The sequence below is a fragment of the Lipotes vexillifer genome, unplaced genomic scaffold (genome assembly GCF_000442215.2).
Source record: "Lipotes vexillifer unplaced genomic scaffold, Lipotes_vexillifer_v1.1 scaffold230, whole genome shotgun sequence".
Lineage (NCBI taxonomy): Eukaryota > Metazoa > Chordata > Mammalia > Artiodactyla > Lipotidae > Lipotes > Lipotes vexillifer.
Genome location: NW_006775143.1, coordinates 4,187,392 through 4,212,098, shown reverse-complemented (window position 1 = coordinate 4,212,098; position 24,707 = coordinate 4,187,392). Strand labels below are relative to the sequence as shown.

The following is a 24,707-nucleotide window of genomic DNA, read 5'->3' as shown; positions in this document are numbered from 1 at the left end:
ATGAGTGCAGAAAACTCATACAGATTAGAGGATATGAACTCATTGAAGCAATGGAAGGACCTTCTCAATGTTCAGCCTCTTCTTCAGGAAAGATGCCTTGGCTGGGCTGATCAGCCAATTCCACATTTAAATCCCTTTGAATATTTGAAGAGAAAAATACCCATATAACACTCTGCATATAAAGTTGTGGATCAAACCTCAGAGCAGATCTCGGTTAACATCTCCAGATTTGGTGACTGATATCTTCCCCCCCAGGGAATAAGTCCATTGTCTCTTGGCATCAGTCAAGTTTGTTATATAATTGGTCTGTTAGCTAGAACTCTGTCTTCAAGTCTTTTGAGTGACCTAATCAGCTGGTTATATTACATAGTCAGGAGAGCTTCAGAAATCTTCTGTAACAGTGTCTGATTTGTTAGAACTTAGAATTAGTCCTTGGAATATGTTGAGCGATATTTGACCAGAAGCCATCTAGTGGTATTCATATACATTTGGGGAGAATCTGTCTCTAGTCTTCACAGTGTCTTTTGGGTTAAGGCAGCACACACATAAAAGGCACTCAAGAACACTGTTCTGAATAGATGGTATTGTTGTATGTATTTCGACATAAACATGTGGAACTCACACTTGCTTGTTTTGATGCATGTGTACATAGTAAAGAGAAAGGTAGTTTTTCTCACTTGCCATAGATGGTGTGAAAATTAGTTTCTTTTTTTGAGAACACTTATGAGAAATACCAGCTCTCTTTTCATTTTTGTAGGCTAGGCATTAAAGTATGTGTTTAGAGGAACTGACGTAGGATTTTGCCTCTGAAGGGTTTACACTGTTTTCCAGGGCATTAGGTTTTGTTTTCAAGGTTCCTGAACCGAAGCAAATGCTTCATAATAAAATTGAACAGTATCTGGGCCCTCTGGTGACAAATGTGTAGTAGGAAGGCGTGGAAATGTTCCATTCATCTGGTGATCAGTGTTTTAATGTTTAGAAACTCACCACTCTTCCAAGCAACCATGATAATAGGTCTGTTCTCTTATGCCTTTTTCCAGTTAGTATTCTCATCAGTCAGGCACATAAAGTGTGAACTTTGGGCCCCTAAATTTCGTGGCTTAACCACTGTCTCTATGGATGTTCCAAAAAAACCTTCTAGTTATAATTACGTATGAATGAGGAAAATGAGGAGCTAAGAGGCAGAGGACCTTCACACAATGACATCTGCCTTTTGCCACTATAGCAAGAAGGCTCCGAAGAAGGTTTTATCTTCTTTTGTGTAATCCACCAAAGAGATGTCACTGACGTTCACCATCAGCTTGTCCCCTTCATTCAGGAAGAACATGGCCCCTAGGTAAATGGGTTGGAACCAGTTGCTGCCTATTTCACACACTGACTTGGTCCCCATTAGGAGCTGGGTCGGCTCAGGGTAGCTGTCCGTTACCTTGGTGATGACCACGATGATGGAGTCTGGCTTGTTTAGTCGGCTCCCTTGGCTGATTTCACCACACTCGGATGTGGTCCCTCGGAATGTGACCTGGGAGTAAACAAAGTAGTCTCCCGACTCTGGGATCACCAGGAATTTGTTGGTGTAGTTCATCCGGTTCTTGGTGAAGGCCAAGCCAAGTTCATGTTCCCAGTGCAGAGCTGGGAACTGATTTTTCAAGGACTGCGTGGGAGTTTGTCTCACAACTGCAAAGACAAGAGGGAGGTTTCATTTGCTTGTGTCAGAACCTGTGGAATTTGCTAAAAAGAGTCTGAAATCATTTTCAAAGAGTAAAGAGATTGGATAAAACGGACAGCTAACAAGTCCCTTGAGGAGGAATGTGTAGAGGATATGTGAGTGGACATACACATCTGTTCAGAGAGTAGCACCTTAGGTAGGTGACCTCGAGCAAGTCGCTTTGCCTCTCTGAGCCTGAGTTCTCTTATTTGAAAATTTTGAATTTTTCCTGAGCCCTGTGATCCTGGAAAAGAGTTAAGGTTAAAAACTCTCCGTTTACTCCTTTGTGTTTTGGAAAACAGCTTTTTACAACAAAGAACTACTCTCCCCCAGTGACTTAGGTAAAACTGATGGATGACCTCCCTTGTTTACCTGTGCCAAGGCCAGACACCAGACCCTCCCAATTCCCATTCTTTGCTTCATAAATGATCAGCTGGACTGTTTTACCCTCACTGATTCATCAGAACAAAATGTTTTTTAACCAAACTTTAGTTAAGTTTCTCTCCTTCCCCCAGGCCCCTGAAGTTCGGCCCACCCTCAACCTGACCCTCAACCTGAACCAGCCTCCTGAAAATAGGCTGGCCTCAGGGTAAAACATTCTCTGAGCCTATCAAGCCAGCCTTTCATCCCACTTCCCCACACCTGGTTCTTTTCAGCTTTGTGTCCTCCTCTCTGTAAAAGAAAAACCCTTTTAGCCTAACTTTTGAGACACTTGCAGACTTTATGGTCAGAGGTTCTCCTGACTGCAGTAGTCCCTTCACTCCCCTACCTCCCCACCTTGTGATAATCCTTTTGCTTGAAGTATTTCTTTACTAAGCAAAGATTTGCTTTTTTGACGTACCTTTCCTTAAAAAACAAATAAATAAGAAAAAAAAAAGGAAAGGAAAATGAGATAATAATACCTGTGGAAAGGATTAAGAGATGGTTAATTTTTTTTTTAATGTGGAATTAGGAATATCCTCTAAACTACCTTTACTTTTAGTAGGCTTCTGGTTTCAGAAATGCTCTGCTACAGAAAGAGGGCATTGCAGAGAGAGAGAGTCATGTTCCTTGTTACTCCCTTCCAATGCATGGTCCAAAGCCACATGAAACACAGGCAGTAATTAATAAAAAATTAGCATGCAGAACACCAGAGATCCAGAAGATTTTGCAAATGCTTCTCCCACATCAACAGGGCCAAAATGTAAGACAAAATATAATTGAGTTGTGGAGTGAAGGGGACTGGGGCTCTGGGCCACGTAGGCCCAGTTCCAACCCCGACTCTGTATCAGGTAGGTTCTTCTCTCTGAGTCTCATTTTCCTGTCTGTGAACTGGAGACAAAGCTCCCTTATTGTCTTGTTCTGAAGATCAAATGAGTGAAAGAGACATGGACATATTTATCATGATGGCTGGATACAGTGTTACCCAATACATATTTATTTTCTTTCCTCAAATAAGCTAGCATCTTTCATTTTGACAGATTAAAAAATAAGCCTGTTTCATTTTATATATTTTTATGTTTTTATGTTCGCTTTATTTACAAGTATATGTTATATAGAACATATGAATGAATGCTTTTTATGAGGTTATATCTATAGCAGAAAAAAATGAATAGAATCACACCATTGATTCAAATCATTGATTTCAAATAAGATAACCTGCAATAAAACTAATACTTTTCAGAAAAAATTAAAACACATTTTAATTTCCTACAACCGATTTTGAAATCCATAGCAATTACCATTATGCACCGCTGGCCATAGTTTTGGGATAGGTCATATTTAAGTAAGTGTTCATTCAGCAAACTTCTTACCTGGTAATTGACCAGAAACCTGGTTCCTGGATTTTCTAAAGTGTCTTTCCCATTGCTGACTAGACTGTGGCTTCTTTTGCAATTACGACACACGTTTAGAATGTGTGTGTCTCCCCTGGCCCCTGCACTAAGTGGCCCCTGGAGAGCTCTGTTGCTTCTTTGCAAAATCTGTAAAGGGCATTTTTATTAGTCACCTCTTATAGTCTCTACTCCTTCTTTGTGGGTGATGCAATAGATTTAAAAAATTCATCTCAGATGATTAAAAGCAAAAATCATGTATCTTCTAGACAAAGCAAGTTCTATTAACTTGGTATGCAATTAGGCCAACACAGCAGCAAGTAGGAGTTTGGGTAGGGAGTATTTGTAATGGAAACAGTTGGAGTCAGTCTCAGATCTCAACCCTCCTAGTCCTGTGACTTGGGACAAGTGAATTTAGTTGTCTGAGCCTCAGTTTCCCCATCCTATTGGGCTGATACGCAGATTAAAAGAGATCCTGGATGTAAACTGCCTACCACAGTGCTTGGTACATATTAAAAGCTCAGTAGAACCTAGATTCCTTTCCCAATTTCCACTTCCCCATTCAATAGAAAGAGGATTGGCATCTCCATACTCAGTTTCTAGGATTTTCTTGCCCAGCCTGTTCAATAACCCCCATTCTTAGAGGCAAGTGGTAAGTGATAGTGACTGGCATCTCCCTGGTCCTAATCCTCACTCAGGACTCACCGCAGTTCCCTCTTGGTCAAACGTTAAGACAGGTGTTGTGGGCCACAAGGATATCCCCTTGCGGGTTGCAGGTTTTCTTACAGATGAGAAGAATATGCTTGTTTTTTAACTTTCTAGTTTTTCAATGGATTTTTTTGGGAAAAATCAGCAAAGTTTATTTATTTATTTTAAAATTTGTATTGGAGTATAGTTGCTTTACAATGTTGTGTTAGTTTCTACTGTACAGCAAGTGAATCAAAATCAGCAAAGTTTATTTATTTATTTTAAAATTTGTATTGGAGTATAGTTGCTTTACAATGTTGTGTTAGTTTCTACTGTACAGCAAAGTGAATCAGCTATACGTATACATATATCCCGTCTTTGTAGGATTCCTTCCCATTTAGGTCACCACAGAGCCCTGAGTTCCCTGAGCTATACAGTAGGTTCTCATTAGTTATCTGTTTTGTATACCATATCAATGGATTTTTAACACGTATTTCTGCACTGTCTTTGCTCTTTTCTCTGGAGTCGTAGAGGTATATGTGACTCCAGATGTGAGGTGTCAGGAATTTTTACAGTAGACTTGGGAATCTGGCCAACTGGTGATGTTAAGAGATTGCTCTTAATCTCGTTACATCAATGAAAATTCTTTAGAAGTACCTACCTGAATGTAAGTGTCCAATAACTTCTTGAATGGACTCAATAAATTGGCTTAGGGGAGCTTTCATCTTTGACTAGATTCAAAATTACACGAATCTCTGAATCTGAGGAAAGCCATTTCTGAATGACTGAGTGTGAGAATGAAAGAGAGAAACAGAAGATAAGGAAGAGAGCTGATAGAATCTGGAAGAAAATGCCCAAGAAACATGGGGCTTTGGACACTTCGAGGGAGGAAGACATCTGAAGACCCCGACTGAGAGGAGGAGTCTGTTACCAAAGGGTGTGGTTTCCAGTTTAAAGCTACAAGAATGAGTTTTGGCAGACACTGAAAGGAACTTCAGGCCCAGGGCCCATAGTCTCCTGGAAAACACACCCGGAAGAATTACCTGTCAGGTGTGCCCTTGGCTTATCCCCACCGGCTCCAGGAGGTGCGTCTGTAAGGAAAGGAGAAAGATGCTTTCTGTGAGTCAGAGGGTGATTGGAGTGAAGACAGCCTTTGGTGAGTTGCGTGGTGCCTGCAGCTGGAGAGAAACAGTTCCCTCTCCTGAAGTTTGGTCCAGGTCTTTTTTTGGGGGGGCAGGGACAAGGCAGCCTCAGGAGAAATAATCTTGAACACAAATGAACCTTGGTCCCATGACTTTGGACAAGTTATCCATCCTGTCTGAGACTCTGTTTTCTCGTATCTAACATGGGTACGTCAGTTCCTACCATGGATGATGGATGCTCAGAATGATTCCTGGCACATGCTTGGTGTTCAGCAAAGCTCACCTTGCCTCTCCTTTGCTTCTCTTGGTTCTGTGGGGGCTGGTTGGCCTTTTGCCTTCTTCATAGTCCCTTTAACCATATCCACTGAGCCATCTGGATGTCCTAACAGAACTAGGTGGGGACTACTCTGTAGCTATATGACCTTGGCAAATCCCTTTCCCTCTCTGGACCTCTGTTTCCCTATCCGTTCTCCAGAAGGCCTCAGCATTTCCTTTTGGTTCTCAGAGATGACTATACTGGACAGGTGTGTTCTAACTACAGTGATAAAGATGATGTTATTGATGATAAAAGGAAAAATTATTGCATACTTTTGATGTGCTAGGTATCATTCTAATATCTTTAAAGGAATTAACTAATTTAATCCACACTAACCCTGGGAGGTAAGTACTATTATAACCACTTTTATTGGTGAGTAAACTGAGACAGAGAAAGGTGAAATTATTTGCCTAAAGGCTGTCAACTCCACAGGCCATGCACTTGGCCATGGCACCATTTTGCCTTCTTAGTGACTGGGGAGGAGCCTCTCTTTTCCTCTGGGTCTGCATCTTAACTTCCCATGTACCAGACTATGAGAAATGTGCTTGTTCCCCACAAGAAAAGGCATGAAATATGAACACACTTACAAGATCGCTGATGTGAAGGTCCAGGCTCCTGTCCTTTTGGAGTCTATTGGGAAAGAAAGATATGGTTCATATTATCTTGTGGTCCTTTTGACTCCATACCCATGCAGCTGCCCATGTTATGGGCGTGTTTAAGATGCTGCTGCTACCCAGCCTCGGTACTCAGAGATAAGGGAAATGGGAATGAGAATATTGGGTTGATGGGAATCTTGTACCCAAGCTCTCTTCTTTCATCTTTCAGCACCCCAATGACCTTTCTCTCTCCTCTGCTTATCTCTGAAGCTCAACTTTAAAGTTTTGTCCTCAGAGCTTTTCCTGTTCCATTCTAGGGCACTCTGTCATCTTATCATTGCTTCTATTATTTGAACAAATAGCCTCACTTGCTTTATTTTCTTTTCTTCAGCACAATTTAAAAATTGGAACTGTTGCGAAAAGTGATACCAAAAAAGAAATAATGACTATGCTCTCTTTCTCATCAACCTCCACAGTTCTGCCTTGTTTCCATGCAATATATGAAGACTTTTTTATTCTTGCAACGCTAGTTTGTGAGCCATTTCAGATACCACATGGTAGTTAAAGAGTAACTGCTTTGGGGGTAGACAGACCTGAATTTGAATCCTGGTTCCACCATTTATTAACAATGTAATCTCGAGCAAGACACTTCTGCTCTGAGTTTTGGTGTCTTCATATGAAAAATGGGAATAATAACAACCCCAGCGATAGATAACTCCCAGATCTGAGATGAAGAAAATGTATGAGTCAGTGCAAAGAATGCATGGAAAATGAAGAACCACCATTCACAAGACCTGCATATAAACTCAGGAGCAAAACTAAGCTCTTAGTTTAGGAATGACATCACTCTCTTACATTTTCCAATGTTCTCTTCTCTGATACAATTTTGACTTAACCCAGAGTCTTCTGATTTGATCCTCATAACTACACAGTGCCCAAGACCACTGATCCTCATGTCACCATGAACACTTGTCATTTTACATCTTAAAATTCATGTGTGTGTGTGTGTGTGTGTGTGTGTGTGTACTTGTGAATGAGAAATTGTATGTCCATGTGAGTATGAGAGAAGACAGCTTCATCAGTGGAAGGGGGTATGGGTCAATGTGTTTTTGCATCTGTGTGTCTACGTGTGTCTGTGGTCTGGTGTTGTGTGCATGGATTCTCTACATGCATGTGTGGTTGTGTGGATGCAGCTGTGTCATTGGTGAGTCTAGGTCTGCGAGCAGTCCTGTGATAACAGTGATCTTATTAGAGCCCAGACCACCAGGCTCTTTTTACTCCAAGTCATGTGACCTAACCTCTATTGGAAGCCCTCTTGAAGGCAGAGATCTCGTCTTTGAATGAATGACTGACTTTCTCCCCTTTCCAGTGCTCTTTTTTCCACTTCCTAATTCTGTTGATGGCAACACTACGGCCTCTCCTCAGTTACCAAGCCTGAAATTTCTTTCTTTCTTCTTCCGCAAACCCAAGCTGTCATTTCTGTTTTGGAGTTTTTCTCATTCATGCCTCTACGCCAGGCCTCAGCACGCTGCTCTCCTGGATTCTTCCCACAGGCTCCTAACAGAGCTTCCTCCCCCTGGTTCCTCCTTTTCTTGAACCCATCTCTTAGCCTGCCTTCAGAGGGCTTTTTCTAAAGCATCACTTTGAGACACGTCTCTGTTCATAAACCTTCAATGGCTCCCCATAACCTTTAACACAGTCCCAAATACTTATGTTGGCATTCAAAGTGCCAACTGCCATCCCAGTCTTCTTAACCTACTATTTATCCTTCTCCAAGTTCTCTGTACTCCGGCCATAAGAGGCAACCCCAGCGAATGATTCAAGGGACATGAAAAAGGCAGTAAATGTAGCTACCGTTTATTCACTGAGTAGTGGCACTGGGCTCTGCTAAGCCCTTCACATGCATTATCTCCTTCAGCCTGGCAGTGACTCTCTACGGTGGGTGCTGTTTATATCCTCATACTGAAAATTAGGCTTAGGACATGAAGAAACTTGCCCAGTGTCTTATACCCGGAAAGCGGAGGAGCAGGATTTTAACCCAGGTCAACTGACTCCAGAATCCCAAGCCCTCAGCCATTGCTCCTTATAACTTCCAGGCAAGCCCCTCATCCGCTGAGGTGGATGGATAAGTACTAGTGGTTCCCTGCACTGTGACAGCGGGGGAAACACAGAGACCAAAAAACAGGAACCTGGCCCAGAAGTGGGAGAATCAGGGGGGATTGCACCTGAACTGCATCTTATATATACTCACAGGTATATAATACTCACAGGTATTAACCAGGTAATAAAGATAATGATCATTTCAGACAAGGCTAAAAGCTTGTGCAAGAGTAAGGAGGTCCAACAGAACACAGGAGCAGTTGGGAAACCGCAAGCATTTCTGCTGCCAAGTGAATATATTATACGCTTTTAGCACAGGGTCATGAGTACCGTAGTCTTTGAAAGCCTAAACCCAATCGACATGACTACTTACCCAGCATCAGTAACTTTGATGAGCTTGGAAGGTGGAGAAGCAGCCTAGAAATGGGCTTATTCTGTAGGCTGTTTCCTCACTTGCCATTGACAGAGCTGACAAAGGACTCGATCCCTTGGCAAGGCAGAAAACTGAAGGTGAACTGTCAAAAAGAATTTGGAAGAGCCTGGTCGCATCCCCTCGTGTAGAAAATGGCTGCCTTGGTTGGCCACCTTCTACTTCATTTAGTTCTCTGCTGAGAAACCTTCTTGAACATCCTACTTACTTTTGTCTAAGCAGACCCTCAGCTAAGAGTCTGGAGCATTTCTTCTGGCTCAGGGTCCCATTGTCATTAGCAAGAATTTGAGAGTGAACACATTTCCTTATTTGCTCTGCTGGATTTCTGTAACTTGGACACATTTTATTTTCATATATGGATGGATGTGTGTGGGTTTTAAGTGGCCCGCCCAGAATACTACTAAACATCTGGAGGCTAAGATAGTGCCTGCTGGCAGTTTTGAAGAACACAACATTCCAAGAGTCTCCAAGAAGAACGTCAGCTGGGACCCTCTTTCCGAGAACAACATCTAAAGGCTTCCATTGCTGTTTCTTTTAATAATCACTCTGTTTATCATGGGAGGAAGATTATTGTGATAAGAAGCAGGAATGAATGAAGAGGAGATTTGAGAGGATGAACTAGTAGGTCTTTGAGGAAAGGTCTATGCATGTGAGCTGGCTCAATGCCTGCTCTCAAGATGGTTGCTTATAAAAACAGTCAATAAATGGCTGGCTTACTGTCTTCCAACTCTGACTCATCTCCATCACTTCTGATTATTCTGGGGTACCAAGGAGATGATGGCTCCCTAGAGATGCTGGTCACTGCAACATTAGCTTCCAAATCTGAATAGACATGGAGTCCAAGAACACCCCTGAAGAATGTGATTTATTTCCCCTTAAATACCTTCTCAAATCACTGGCTGAGAACCAGGGTCCAATTTTATTTCCCCTTTGGAGCATTTATTACTCCCTCAAGTGATATGACTTATTTGTATGCTATTGATTTTCTCTCTCTAGCAGAATTCCAGCTGCCGGTAGAATTCTGCCTGTCGTGCTCACCACTGTATTTGTAGCACCTCAGACAGTGCCTGGCACTCCCACTGGATTATCCAGTTGGCAAAATACACTGATCCTCAGGCACCAGTAAGACAGGCAGAAAACAGAGCAGAAGATGGAGTAAAATTCAGCTTCAGTGACTGTAGCCAGAGTTTTACCATTAAAAAAACTAGGAAAGAGACCCTTTAATTTTAGAATACATGCAAAGTTTTGAGTTTTTGTTTAAATTTAAAAACTTGATTATGTAGAGGTGGGTAGCCATAATCTTTTAGTACTGGGGCCTCCAAGGTTTTTCATCAGGCTCTGCTTGGAGCATAGCCATGGCTCTAGAAATGTTTGTTGAGAGTTGTGACAGTTGGCCAGGATCAGAGCCAGAAAAGGCAAATGTGTCTGCCGATGGGCATACATATTAGTGGGAGAGTGGGTTGCCTGCCACCCTGGTATTTATTAGCCCGAGCAAAGTAAGCTGGTGCTTTTCACCCCTTAGTTCTTATAGGTCAGGGAATTTTCACTCTCACTTGATTTTATTTCCTTTTTTCTTCTTGCTTTTTTTTGTGGGGGGGGGGTGGTGGCTGCATATAGATTGGTAAACCCCAACTCAAACTAACCATGACCTATTACTTTAAGCATTTTCGGAATTCTCTAATACTTCCAACAGGGAACAAAGAAGGATGGAGGGAAGGAGGAGACTACTGTCTAGCTGAGGGTTTCCCTGTGTCAGGCCTTTCTGGTGTTTATGTGGGCTCCTCATCTAGTAAGTACTCCAGCTGCTCTCAGAAGAGGTTATCACCTGATTATAGTCTTTGTAAGCCAAAGGCAAAGAGCACATGAAAGGCCTGGGAGCTAAACCTTTAGACCAAGTACAGACTGGCACATATCAGGAGCCCCATAAACATTAGCTGACTACATAATGGATGAGCCTGAAGCGATGTGGTCTTTGAGATTCTCTTATTGGCATTTCCCCAGAAAAATCCCCTGAGCGTATTTTAACTAATGACCCATTTAGCCTTTCTCCCATATTCTGTACTCACTCTCTAGTATATTAATACACAGGAAGAGAGAGCTATTTCTTGCCGTCATAAATGCCACAATTGCAAAGGCATAAATGTTTCATGATCCATAACATCCTCCCAGCACTTCTAGGAGAAATACACAGACATTTGCCTTTGCCTTTTCCTCTTGCAATTTCCTGTTTGTACTTGCACAAGGATAAATCCAACCTGGACGTGTTTGATTCCAAGGTGGTTTTCATTTCATCCTCCTCTAAGGTGCACTGGACGGTGTTGTTGTTTTTTTCCCCCACATCTTTATTGGAGTATAATTGCTTTACAATGTTGTGTTAGTTTCTGCTGTACGACAAAGTGAATCAGCTATATGTATACGTATATCCCCATATCCCCTCCCTCTTGAGCCTCCCTCCCACGCTCCCTATCCCACCCCTCTAGGTGGTCACAGAGTATCTAGTTGATCTTCCTGTGCTATGCAGCAGCTTCCACTAGCCATCCATTTCACATTTGGTAGTGTATTTATGTCAATGCTACTCTGTCACTTCATCCCAGCTTCCCTTCCTCCCCCCGTGTCCTCAAGTCCATTCTCTACATCTGTCTTTATTCCTGCCCTGCCACTAGGTTCATCAGTACCGTTTTTATAGATTCCACATATATGCGTTAGCATACGGTATTTGTTTTTCTTTCTGACTTCACTCTGTATGACAGACTCTAGGTCCATCCACCTCACTACAAAGAACCCAATTTCATTCCTTTTTATGGCTGAGTAATATTATATTCCATTGTATATACGTGCCACATCTTCTTTATCCATTCATCTGTCAAGGGACATTTAGGTTGCTTCCATGTCTTGGCTATTGTAAATAGTGCTGCAGTGAACATTGTGGTACATGACTCTTTTTGAATTATGGTTTTCTCAGGGTATATGCCCAGGAGTGGGATTGCTGGGTCGTATGGCAGTTCTATTTTTAGTTTTTTAAGGAACCTCCATACTGTTCTCCATAGTGGCTGTATCAATTTACATTCGCACCAACAGTGCAAGAGGGTTCCCTTTTCTCCACACCCTCTCCAGCATTTATTGTTTCTAGATTTTTTGATGATGGTCATTCTGACTGCTGTGAGGTGATACCTCACTGTGGTTTTGAGTTGCATTTCTCTAATGATTAGTGATGTTGAGCATCCTTCAATGTGTTTGTTGGCAATCTGTATATCTTCTTTGGAGAAATGTCTGTTTAGGCCTTCTGCCCATTTTGGATTGGGTTGTTTGTTTTTTGATATTGAGCTGCATGAGCTGCTTGTATATTTTAGGGACTAATCCTTTGTCAGTTACCTCGTTTGCAAATATTTTCTCCCATTCTGAGGGTTGTCTTTTCGTCTTGCTTATGGTTTCCTTTGCTGAGCAAAAGCTTTTGTTTCATTAGGTCCCATTTGTTTATTTTTGTTTTTGCTTCCGTTACTCTAGGAGGTGGGTCAAAAAGGATCTTGCTGTGATTTATGTCATAGAGTGTTCTGCCTGTGTTTTCATCGAAGAGTTTTATAGTGTCTGGCCTTACATTTCGATCTTTAACTGGACGGGGCTTTACATGCAACACTTAGAGTGGTACAGAGCAAAGAATGTGGTGTTTGCAGCCCAGCAAATGTGGAAATCCCAGCTCTGTTATTTCCTAGTTGTCACTTACCTCAGTAAGACTCAAGTTTCCTCATCAGTAAAAGTAAACGATGGGGCTTCCCTGGTGGCGCAGTGGTTGGGAGTCCGCCTGCCGATGCAGGGGACGCGGGTTCGTGCCCCAGTCTGGGAGGATCCCACATGCCGTGGAGCGGCTGGGCCCATGGGCCGTGGCCGCTGGGCCTGCGTGTCCGGGGCCTGTGCTCCGCGGCGGGAGAGGCCACAGCAGTGAGAGGCCCGCATACCACAAAAAAAAAAAAAAAAAAAAAAAAAAAAAAAAAAAAAAAAAAAAAAAAAAAAAAGTAAACAATGATTCTTTCCTCCCAGGACTGTTGTGCTGGCTAAGAAAGACCAGACACATAGAGTGGATAGCCAATTCATTTTCCTTCTGTGTTTGTGCTCAATCAATCCTTGTGGTATGTGTTTTTGATTCCATATACCTTCCCCTTGGTCCCACCACTGTAGTGGTAAACAGAAGCCACCTGTGTGTCTCTTTATGACCAGCGGCACAGAGATCATTTCGGAGCTCTGGACGGCTTCCCCCTTCTCCCAACAGGAGGGGCCTCCTCAGTCCACAGTTTGCTTCTGGACTCCTGCCGTTTCACAGTTTAGGGAATGGGATATCCCTCCACCCGTTCATCCTCCATGCTTGTTGCCGCCGTCAGCTCCTGGGCCTCATTAAGGACACCAGGCTGGGAGATGACCTCTTACAGCCACGGTGCTGCGGCTGCTGGGCTGCCTGTGGTCTGTTAGATGAGGAAGCTGGGGTTGAGCGATGTGCGTGTTGATTTTAAAGGGGGAATGAATGGATCGTGGAATCGCCAGCCAGGAACTGCAGCAGAGGTGTGGGATTCACGCTTCCTGCTCGCTTGCCCTCCCTCCATTTCATTTCGACAGCGCACCCTCACCTTCTCTGGATTCTCTGCCCTTTGCCCCTGGCCTGACCTTGGGAGTGAGCTGAGCTTCTCCTCCAGCTGTGCCAGGGCTCCCTGAGGCTACAGCAGAGGCAGCCACTGAGTGCTCAGTGTTTTGCAAAGGGGCTTACCGTTACCGTCCTCATCCAACAGAGGGAACAGCTTGAGTGAAATAAAAGGCTCAGATGTGGAGTCTGTAGAGAAGTAATGTCTGTGGAGCATCTACCTTATGGCAATAGCTTTCCGGACTTCTCCTTGCAGAATTCTCAGCAAAACGCTATGAAGAAAGTGTGTTACACTCCCCATTTTGTAGACAGGTAGTATAAGACTTAGGGAGGTCAGGCACCTTGTGCATCTCTCCATCCTTCTCTCCAACCGGGGAATGCTTAGTGAGTGCCCTCTGTATGCCAGGGCTAGCTAGGTGTCCCCAGGGGAGGAAGGGAACTAGCATTTATGAGCACTTACTATGTGAAAGGCATTTTCTAGGGTATCATTTTTAAGTCCCCCTGACCACCGCCAGCAAGTGAATAATTTGCTGGGTTTATACTCAGAGGCACACTAGTGTAGGGGTTAGGAGGAGCGTACACGTGGGTTTGAATCCCAGTGTCACACTCTGTGTGACTTTGGACATGTGGTTTCGATTTTCTAAGCCTGAGATTCACCTTCTTTAAAGTGGAGATAACAGTAGTACTTTCTCCATTGTGCAGTTTCAAGGGTTAACTAAGATGATGCATGAAATACCAACGGTAAACATGTAGTACACGTGTTACATGCCAGACCTCACATTGAGAACTTCATATCATGATCTCATGTACTCTTCTCAAAACGCTAAAGATGAAAAAACTTAGAATGGAGTCTGATATATAATAAATTATTATAAGGTCACAGTTGTGATGTGGTGGGGCCATGGCTTTCCTTCTAATCTGTGTACCTCTGAAGCCTGAGCTGGCCTCACTGGGGTCCTGCTGGTCTGGATGGAAACCAGGGCATCTCAGGGGAATGTGTAGGAGAAAGGAGGTGCAGGGAACAAGGACTAGGAGTCTTGCGTGGATTTTCGGGAAGGGTCGAAAGTGAGATTGGAGAGGACCAAAGAGAGGTGAGGAAAATGTGTGCAGATGATTCTAGAAGTAGGACTTGGAGGGAAGGACAGAGACGGACAGTGGTGCCGCCCTGGGAAGCAGTTCCTCCCTTGGCATCCCTGACTCTTCATTGCACAGTGCTGAGTGCCCGTTCTGTGCTGGGCTTGGGCTGAGCCAGTGTGGTGCATTCCGTTATTCCTGGAGCATAGAGTCCTGTGTTTTGGAGCAGTGCTCTGGGAAGACAAAGGCCTGGCCTCTGGGGACCTGTGGGCCAGAGTGGGGGTGGTGGACCTGTCCTGAAGGCAACGGATGCCACTAAGGACCAAAAGAAGGCCCAGGCCATGGTCAAGTGCAGCCGGTAAAGGATGGATTGGAGCGTGGGTTGAGGGTACAAGACTAGGGTAGAGAAGGAGATACGAAGATAGCTCACAAATATCAGAGACCAAGAAAAGCCCTCCAGTGCCAGAACCTGCTCTCTGGACTGGTGATGGCAGATTCCAGGGCAGCTGCAGAATTTGTTCTCTTTGACATAATTTCCATGAGCAGGGAAGTTCTGAGGACATAACTGTTGCAATTGCTAATCCTCCACCCCCTGCCAGATACTTTAAGGGTTTTATTTCTAATTATCTCTGTTTCATACATTAAAAAGCTGAGGCCAGGAAGCTTAGGTAACGTGGCTAAGAAGTGGCTAAGCCAGAAATCAAACTGGGTTTGAACTTTTGACCCATGGTTTTTCCACATTGCAAGTCTATCCAGCATTCTCCAGGAGTCTAAAGAGCCTAAAACATTTTACTGTGTCACTCTCTCTCTATTTTATATATATATATATATATATATATATATATATATATATATAAATATCAGAGACCAAGAAAAGCCCTCCAGTGCCAGAACCTGCTCTCTGGACTGGTGATGGCAGATTCCAGGGCAGCTGCAGAATTTGTTCTCTTTGACATAATTTCCATGAGCAGGGAAGTTCTGAGGACATAACTGTTGCAATTGCTAATCCTCCACCCCCTGCCAGATACTTTAAGGGTTTTATTTCTAATTATCTCTGTTTCATACATTAAAAAGCTGAGGCCAGGAAGCTTAGGTAACGTGGCTAAGAAGTGGCTAAGCCAGAAATCAAACTGGGTTTGAACTTTTGACCCATGGTTTTTCCACATTGCAAGTCTATCCAGCATTCTCCAGGAGTCTAAAGAGCCTAAAACATTTTACTGTGTCACTCTCTCTCTATTTTATATATATATATATATATATATATATATATATATATATATGTATGTATTTTTTAAACATATATATATGTATTTTTCTGTATAGGTAACATATACATTTTGTACAAAAGGATATAGGTTCAAAAATGTGTCCCCATTTCCCTTGTTACCCAGCCACCCAGTTTCCCCATCTGGATGCTAACAGAGTTACCAGACTCTTTGTTCATCTTCCTGAGATAGTCTGTGCATTTATAAATACATTCATATATATTAATGTGCATTATTTTTTCAGAAAATGAAGTGTTTCACATTCTATATGCTGTTATGTACTTTGATTTTTTCACTTAATATACATCTTCAAGAAATTCCCCATCCTTCCACATAGAGATGCTTCATTTTAATTTTCCATTGCATGAAAGGACCATGATATATTTAATTGATGCTATATTTATGGTCACTTCACCTAAAGGCAGTTAACCCAAACTTCTCAAATCTAATTTTGATTTCTGCTCTGCAACTTACTGGATAATAAGTTTGTCATGTTGAATCTTTCCTTACACAACCCCTGAAGGAAGAGTCCAGTTTAAAATATTTTTTAACAGTCCTGGTGACCATTTTTGTTGCTGCTAATAAAAACCTGGAACATTACTCACAAGTTGCTGTTGCTTTTCCACAGTCTGGTCTAGGGACCCAGCAAGAAAGGAGGTGGTCCTGTTTTCTGGTGGAACGAGGCCAGGCAACATAGAAATAGTATCTAGTTCTAGGTCTGCCCCCAACCTGCTCTGTGACCCTGAACTTTTCCTTCCCTTCTCTGATCCTTGGTTTCTTCAAGTGTAAAATGAGGTGATTAGACTAGATCAAGGGTCAGCAAACCTTTCCTGTAAAGGGCCACATAGTAAATATTAACTTTCCAAGTCATATGGCCTCTGTCACAAATACTTAACTCCGCTGTTTAGTGTGAAAACAGCCAAGGCAGTACGTAAGCAAGTGGGTGTGGCTGTGTTTCAGTAAAACTTTATTTATAAAACATGCAGTGAGTGAGGTTTGGCCCATGGGTCATACTTGCTGACCCTGGGACTAAGGGCACTTCCATCTCTTAATTTCTATAAATCTGTGAAGAGCTTTTCCACTTCGGGGAAAGAAGGGGACAAATACCCAGCTAGTGCCCATGTTGCAAGCACTTGTGAGGGGCTTTATAGAGATTCCTTAGAATCCTCACTGCACTTCAGTAGGGTGGATATTATGGGAAGACTGAAACTCGGGGAGCTTCTGTACTTTGCTTACTCTCTTCCTTTCAAGTCCTTTTGAGCCTTCTCAAGCCTCAACTCCCTCCTAAATTAGAGTAGAAAAGATTCTCAGGGATGCTGGCCTCCTCTGGTTGCTACAGGGATGGAATGAGGAAGTCCCTTAGGGCAGCCCTGGCAGAGGGAACGGCCCCGCTGAGGACTGGGGACAGGAGAGCACTGGAGCCCTGAGGGAAGGGAACTGAGGGAAGCCGGGATGGCTGAGAGGCCAGAGGCAGGAGAGAAGGGAAAGGAGTAGAAGATGAAGCCACAGAGGTGACACAATGCAGTGAAAGCTTCCAAAGAATAATTTTGGCTCCTGTGTGGAGAATCAAGACCAGGCCCATCTTTACAGAATTTCCTGTTTCACAGAATACTCCTGTTTCCTGTCCTCCTCAACACATGAGGGTGATCCCCTCATTCATCCACAAAAAGGGCAGATGGAAAGTATTTTCGTTGATCGAGAGCTTGACTGTGGTTGGGGAGGAGGTGGAAGGGAGGCAACAGGGAAACTGAGAGAAACCGGATTTGCCAACTGAGACTTGGCTCCGTCCCTCCCCGCTGTGACCTTGGGTGCTCACGCAGACGCTCTCTCTCCAAGTTCCTCGTCTGCCACATGCCACTGCTCACGGTCTTACTGCATCTCTGGGTTGGTGTGAATATCCAGCGGGATCATGTTTGTGAGAGTTCTCTATGAGACTGAGGTGGGAGCTCATATCATGTCGTTATTATTGTCATTATTATCATCAGCTTATCCTCTGCTGCTGCTGAGCCAGCTCTTCAGGCCTGTGAATGTATCTGAAGGTCTGTGTGACCCCCCTCTCTCAATTTTTCTTGTGTTAGGATTGAATTGCCTTTTGCCTGGCCACTGTGGGAATGGAAAACTCATTCCATAAACAATCTCAGATTCCATGGATCTCACGAAGGCTGTGGGCAGAAGAGGAGGACTGTGGGGCTGCGTGCGGGAGGTGAAGAGGAGTGGGGGGCAAGGCTGGGACATGGGGGAAGCGGGTGTAGGTGGCGGCGAAGGTGGTTATTGGCCCCTAGGTGAGTCTGGGGGAGTCCACTCGGGCAGATCACAGTGGGGCTTTGTATTTGCAGGGCTCGTGGAATGTTCCAGGCTTTGAGGGAGACAGATCTGAGTTTGAGTTCTGGATCTAGGTCTTACTAACTGTGGGGTCTAGATCATAAGAACAAGTGCAAATGAAAAATAAGAGGCTTAGTTCCCCCTGTTGAAAATAATGGACGAGATTTCTTTCCCTTCCTTTTCCTAGAGCATTTAGGTTAGAAAACTTCTAAGTACTTTCTCCTTGCTTTGAAATGTATTTAAATCCTTTTGAAGAACAGATAGGCCTTTTCTTTCCCCCCTGCCCCCGTGACCTGGGAGCATCTCTCTGAAATGTGAATACCAGGAGAGGTAATGCCCCCACCTCCCAGTTTCTGTAGGAAGACAGGTGCCTAATTTAGGTGGGCACCTTGCTCCAATTTGCCAAACTACCATAAGGAAATTAGAAGTTGGTTTTTCCCCTGGAGAAAGCCAGTTACCTAACACAGATGGTCACTTCAATTACAAGGAGAAGTTTGGACGAACTCTGCGTGACAAATAGTGCTGTCGAGTCCTGTTACCGCGTACTTGTAGCTCTCCCCACATTCCCAACATATAAACTGCTCCTGCACATACCTTATTAGTGCTGTCAGAGTACTGATATTAGTATCTTTTTTTGGTAGAAAGAGAAACAGACTCCAAAAAAAAAAAAGAAGCCATGTGCTTATTTACACAGCTGGAGGTTATGGAGCTGGGAGTCAAACTCAGGTGACTAAGAGTCCTGACATTTCATTGTTATATCCCCAAGCTGTCCCGGTGACCTGGTTTTCCCACTTGAATCCCATCTTTTTGCATCTCTTTTGACAAAGCTGGTTATTGTCTGTTAGCCCCTGCAGATCCACTCTATGCCCTGAGCCCTCACTGACCTCCTGGCACACTTGCTCCTTGGCTCTTTTGAGCCCGGCTTCCAATTGAGTCTGGCCAAGGGGATGAGAGGCTGGGGGCAGACTGGTCAGAGTTTTCCCTCGCTGCTTTCTGTTCCCTCCCTGCTGCTTTGGCAGATGGCCTTCCTCAACTCAACCCTCAGCTCCTCCAGGCAGGCCCTCTCCTACGTTTTAGGTCTCCTTGGGTTCCGCTAAAACTTTTCCCTCTATTTGCCTCTTCAGGCCAAGGGGTGGTGACCAGCTTCATACTGTTGGTAACCCCAGGATGCTTCCGGCCCTGCGGTTCTCATTAATCTGTTTGCAACTCAGTAAATTGACCTTTCTTTGAACTCTTTAAGCATTCTTACTTAAATCTCCTCTTTGAATGGGCCAGGTGTTTCTTTTCAGTACTCCCATTGTTTCCTGTGCCCCAGCCTTAGCCCCATTTTGCTTTCTTTTTCTTCTAAGTTATATAGCTTGGCCAAACCACAGCTCCAAAGGTACCCATGACAGAATGGGGTATTGGCCTTTGCATCTCTTTTTTTTTTTTTCCCCCCCCGGTACGTGGGCCTCTCACTGTTGCGGCCTCTCCCGTTGCGGAGTACAGGCTCCAGACGCGCAGGCTCAGCGGCCATGGCTCACGGGCCCAGCCGCTCCGCGGCATGTGGGATCTTCCCGGACCCGGGCACGAACCCGTGTCCCCTGCATCGGCAGGCGGACTCTCAACCACTGCGCCGCCAGGGAAGCGCAGCCTTTGCATCTCTTGAGTGCCTGCAACAGGGCAGGCATGCAGCTCCTTCCCTAGAGGGGCTTCCTGGGCAGCGCCAGCTAGTGCTTCGCACTCTCTTCCTAAGCACGTCACTGGCCTCCGCTGTACCGTGGCATCGCACCTGATGGACTTCTAGATCAACACAACATGGGCAATCTCAGACATCGTTTGGGGCAGAGGGAGTGTTTTTCATCAGAACGCAGGAGAGCTCAGGTTACTGGAAGCCACTTAATGCCTCATTCAAGAACAGCCATTTCTTTCTGGCTAAAGAGGGACTGAGTCCAGAATGCTGACAGCACGCTGCAGTTTGACTTCGTTGGAACCAGCCCTATGGCAGTCTAGGCGTCACAGCCTGAACCCCCATGCCCTCCCATTCTCCTGTAACATGAACAGCATTTCCGGTTGTCTGCATATTTCTACATTTCCTGAATGATGGCATGTGGCCATGGATGTTGCTGTCTGAATCTCAGTCTGTTTGCTGACCCTCATGGGTGGTGAAAGTTACACATTAACCATGGCTTGCTCATGGTCTCTTGCTTTGAAGTTGCCAGCAGTGCTTAGGAAACAGGTTTCCAATTAAACCAACTGAAAAACCTGTTTTCCCCTCTGGAATTTAATACTTTGGACCGAAGTTTAATTGGCTACCAGAGATTATGTAGGAGAGTTGTTTGTTTGTTTTTTTTAAAGGGTATCCCTTGAATGACACATTCTTCAGGTTTTAAGGTTTTTGAAGTTCCTAGTCTAGAACTATGTTTTCCCCATCACCTGTCAGCACCTGCCCACCATTGCACCATTGTTTTCCCTAGACCCTGTATTCTTTTTTGACTAAGCTCCCTGACACCCCACCCCTACCAAGACCAGAGAGATAAATAATCAGGTAGGAGATTCTTTCTTGAGCTTCGAAAAAGAATATTTCTAAACCCAAGAAAGGGGAGTTGATTAAACTATAGCATATACATGCATAAGAATACAATACAACCATCGATATCATCATGCTGCTGTGAATTTACTAACAATAAACAAAATCATAATAGGAGACTCAAAACAATCCTATCTTATTAAAAGATATGGAATTATATATCCCCAAATGTTAATAATGGTCACTCTATGCAGTTATGGGTAATGATAATTATCTTCTTTTCCTTATCTGTGTTTTCTACCTTTTTTCAATGACTAGGTATTAGTTTTGTAATTTAGTTTTTTTTTTTTAGTTTTTCATTTTTTTAAAGAAAATGAATGTTCCCAAATTATCAGTGCACTGTGATTATAATTATCTAAAATAAGTGGCTTGTGGTTGTTTCCATATAAACCTAAAAAGGCACAATTCATCCCCCAGAAATACTGAGCATAAAAACCAAATTGGAGTTCTCCACCTTTCACATTCTACCTTTCCTTTGCATATGGAAGCAGGGACCATGATGGACCAAGAAGCTCTGTCCAGAGCTGCGATAGCGGCCAGGTGGCCCCAGGGGGTCTGCTGATCCCCCAGGTCACTGCGGAGTCTTGCTTACCTGAAACACACAGGCCTCTCCTTGGGCCCGGAGCTGGCCAACGAGCAGGTAGGCGGTGAGTCCTGCCAGGATGGGGAGCAACACGAGGCAGCAGGTCAGAGCGCAGCGTGCACTGTTGCTCCTGGATGCTAGCCCAGCTCTGGCCTTGGGCCTGCAGCCTCCGTCCTCGGGCAGCATTTCGACGCTGGCTGTTTCCCCAAAGCCCGGCCCTAGATCCTCTGCCATGCCCCTGATGGTCCTAGAGTTGCCTCTAACTCCTTCAGAGCAGAGAGAGCCCCCCATTAAATAGAAGCCCAGCTCTCACAGTGGGTGAATTAACCACTGCCTACTCCTCCCCCTGCCCTCCCCCCTCCACTTTCCACAGCGCACTGTGACCCACCCTGCCGTGCTAGGGAATGCACCGCCTACAACAGAAACCAAGTTTGGTTTAAGAAAAAAAAAAAGAGAAGGAGAGAAGAGGAGGAAAGCTTTCCCAGTCATATTTATATATACAGTGTGCTCATGTGCACCTTCCTTCATTTACAGAAGGAAGTTAGGAAAGTCCCTGGAGGAGGAGAAAATGAATTCATCAAGCCAGTGGGAGGGGCCAATGAAAATACACCTGCTCCCTGAACTGGAGGCCTGCCAGTGTGCCAGTCTGGGGAGTGTGCGTCTTCTGGAAGTGAAAGTGAGTATGGGTGGTGTGGCTTGCAGCCTGGGAGATGGAAACCACGTTTGCATCACCAGTTTGCTAAGTGCTGCCAAGCCCTCTGTCTTTTTGAGTCTCCTAGGAGCTCGTTCCCATTGCACAGATGGGACTACTGACCTTCCGGAAGGAGAAGGCACTTGCCCTAGGTCAGCCAGGGATTAAGACGGAGGAGCCAGGAAGAGGATCTAGTTTTTCCAAATCATGGTTTAAGGTTCTTGCCTCTACTACACGGTTGCCTGTGAAAGGAAAGCGTATTTCTAGCCTGTGTTGACCAGTTGCCTGAGGAAAGAGTATGAGGTCATAGAGGTGACTGTCTATAAGGGCAGGACATTGACTTCTACTCTCTGATGAGTCCAAAGTTGACTGAGCCTACAGTTGGGTGTGTACGGGGGCCACAACATGTAACAAAGGCTAAGACTGATTAAACGCTGGCTTTGGGCCAGTCACTCTTCTGAGTGAGTTAAACGTATCCATGAAATTATTCCACCCTGAGATAATCTTTTGACATAGAAATGTTGTTATTTCCACCTGACAGGTAAGGAAACTGGCGCGTAGAGAGTACGCAGTAAAGGCAGGCTTGGAACTGGGGCAAGCTGGTTCCAGAGCATCCTGATTATTACACTGTACTGTATGTGATGCTATACAGTGCACCTACACAGATACCCATACCCACTCTACCCGGAGTAGGTCATCCCTTCCAGTTAGGGGTTGGGAGGCTTCCTGGAGAAAGAGGTGGTATTGGAACAAGGTCTTGAAACTTAGGGAGGGTGATAGTGGACAAGAATAGAGGGCCCTGCAAAAAGATGGGTTACAGGAAGAGGAAAGCTTAAGGATGTCCTGTGGCATGTGGTGGAAACCAGTCTGACTAGTGCCTCCATTCAGTGGCTATATCTGCTTATATCATAGCCTAAACCCTTCAGGCTACTTGGAAAAGCCTCTCATGACCTGCCCACCATCATCCCTCCTCGGCATCCAGCTCTTCTCTTACTACGTTCTAAGCTGCAGTTTCTCCAAATGCACTGTGGACTAGCTGCACTGTTAAATCTGCTGTTCGCTCCACTGGGAAATCTTCCATTCCTTTCCTTTCATATCACCAAGCTCCCATCTTTGTTTTCAACTTCATGTAGAAAACTTTCCTGCATCTCCCTGCCTCCAAGATAGGGTGAGATGCTCATCTGTGTTCTTATAGCTTTTCCCATTCTTCCTCTGTGATTGACTGCTTCATACTAGACTGTGATTGATTGTTTTTCATCACCCTGATTAAGGTAGCAAATCTAAGAGGGCAGTCACAACCCTTCCCTGTAGCTTCTAACACAGTAACTGTCACACAGAAGACTCTTAACCAACATCTGTTGAAATAAGCATCTAACATATTTTCAAAGAATTCCAGCAAAGGATGATTTTTTTTGTGTTCCGTGGTTACCCATGCTTGGTTTAACAAATCAAATAAGAAACTTTTCCTTGAAACGAACCTAACTCTTTGCTGTTGTAACTTTTAAACACAAAATCACACTTAACATCAAATCATCTTGAAGGGATTTACAAATGTTCTTACCCTTGTATTTCTTTTTTAGAAAGTTGGTGTGCTTGATCAAACCAGGGTCTTAAAAGTGGTAAATGTATGGGTTCAAATGAAGAGATATGTATTATCATCCATAATGTAAGAAGGCCTTAAGAGATGGTGAATACTAAAAACACCAGACTGGGGATTTGGATACCGGGGTTTTAGTCCCTTTATTGTGTGACCTTGAGAACTCTAGCAGACTCTCCTCATTCTAATGTATCTAGCTACCTGCAAAATGTGGTAACTAAGCTTGTTATAATTCTGTTTAAAGTGAGGGTCAGTGGATTCTGAGTTTGTGCCTGGGGAACTTCTGTGGGAAGAGGATAAGAGTTTTAGGGCATGGACCTGCAGACATTTATTTGAGATAACTGTAGAGGTAGATTTACATATAGTTGTAAGAAAAAATACAGAGAGATTCTATATACCCTTTACTCTGCTTTCCCCAAAGACAACATCTTGCATAACTATAATATTGATATAATACCACAACCAGGAAGTTGACACTGATATTCAGATTCTACCAGCTTTATATGTACTTTTTTGTGTATACGTATTTAGTCCTGTGATGTTTATCACATGTATAGACTCCTGTGACCATCACTTACAGTCAAGATACAGAAAATCTCCATCAGAAAGATCCCTCGTGCTGCATTTTATGGTCACAGCTGCCATGCTCCCCCGCCTCCTCCCTTTAATTCCTGGCAACTACAAATCTACTTTCCAACTTGGAATTATGTTATTTGACAATGTAATATAAATGAATCATGTGGTCTGTGTCTTTTGGGGACTGGCTTTTTTTTCCCACTCAGCATCATTTCCTTGAGGTCTCTCCAAGTTATTGTATGATTAATACTTCTTATCTTTTAATTGCTGAATGGTGTTCATGGTATGGATGGACCACAGTTTGTTTAACTAGTTACCCACTGATAAACATTTGGGTTATTCCCAGTTTAGAGTTACTACGAATAAAGCTGCTATGAATACTGGTGTACAGGTTCTTGTGTGAACATGTTTCTATTTCTCTAGTGTAAATGCCCAAGAGTGAAATTGCTGGGTCATACAACTGGCACATATTTCGTTTGTAGGTAACTGCCAGACTCTTTTCCAGAGTGGTTGTATCATTGTATTTCCCACCAGCAATGTGTGAAAGAACCAGCATCCTCTCTGCATCCTCTCTCCAGAATTTGGGGTTACTACTCTTTTATTTTAGCTATTTTGT

At 43.9% G+C, this 24,707-nt stretch overlaps 1 protein-coding gene across 1 annotated transcript; it reads right to left on the bottom strand.

Moving 5' to 3' along the window:
- Positions 1–755: 755 nt before the first annotated feature.
- TNFSF15 (TNF superfamily member 15) lies at positions 756–21,508 on the bottom strand. The gene is made up of 4 exons (XM_007449728.1): positions 21,237–21,508; positions 6,249–6,291; positions 5,247–5,294; positions 756–1,674 (listed from the first exon to the last, which is right to left on the bottom strand). Exons 1-4 carry the CDS (start codon positions 21,459–21,461, stop codon positions 1,220–1,222), a joined length of 771 nt encoding a protein of 256 aa, XP_007449790.1. The 5' UTR covers positions 21,462–21,508; the 3' UTR covers positions 756–1,219.
- Between the last annotated feature and the right edge of the window lie 3,199 nt (positions 21,509–24,707).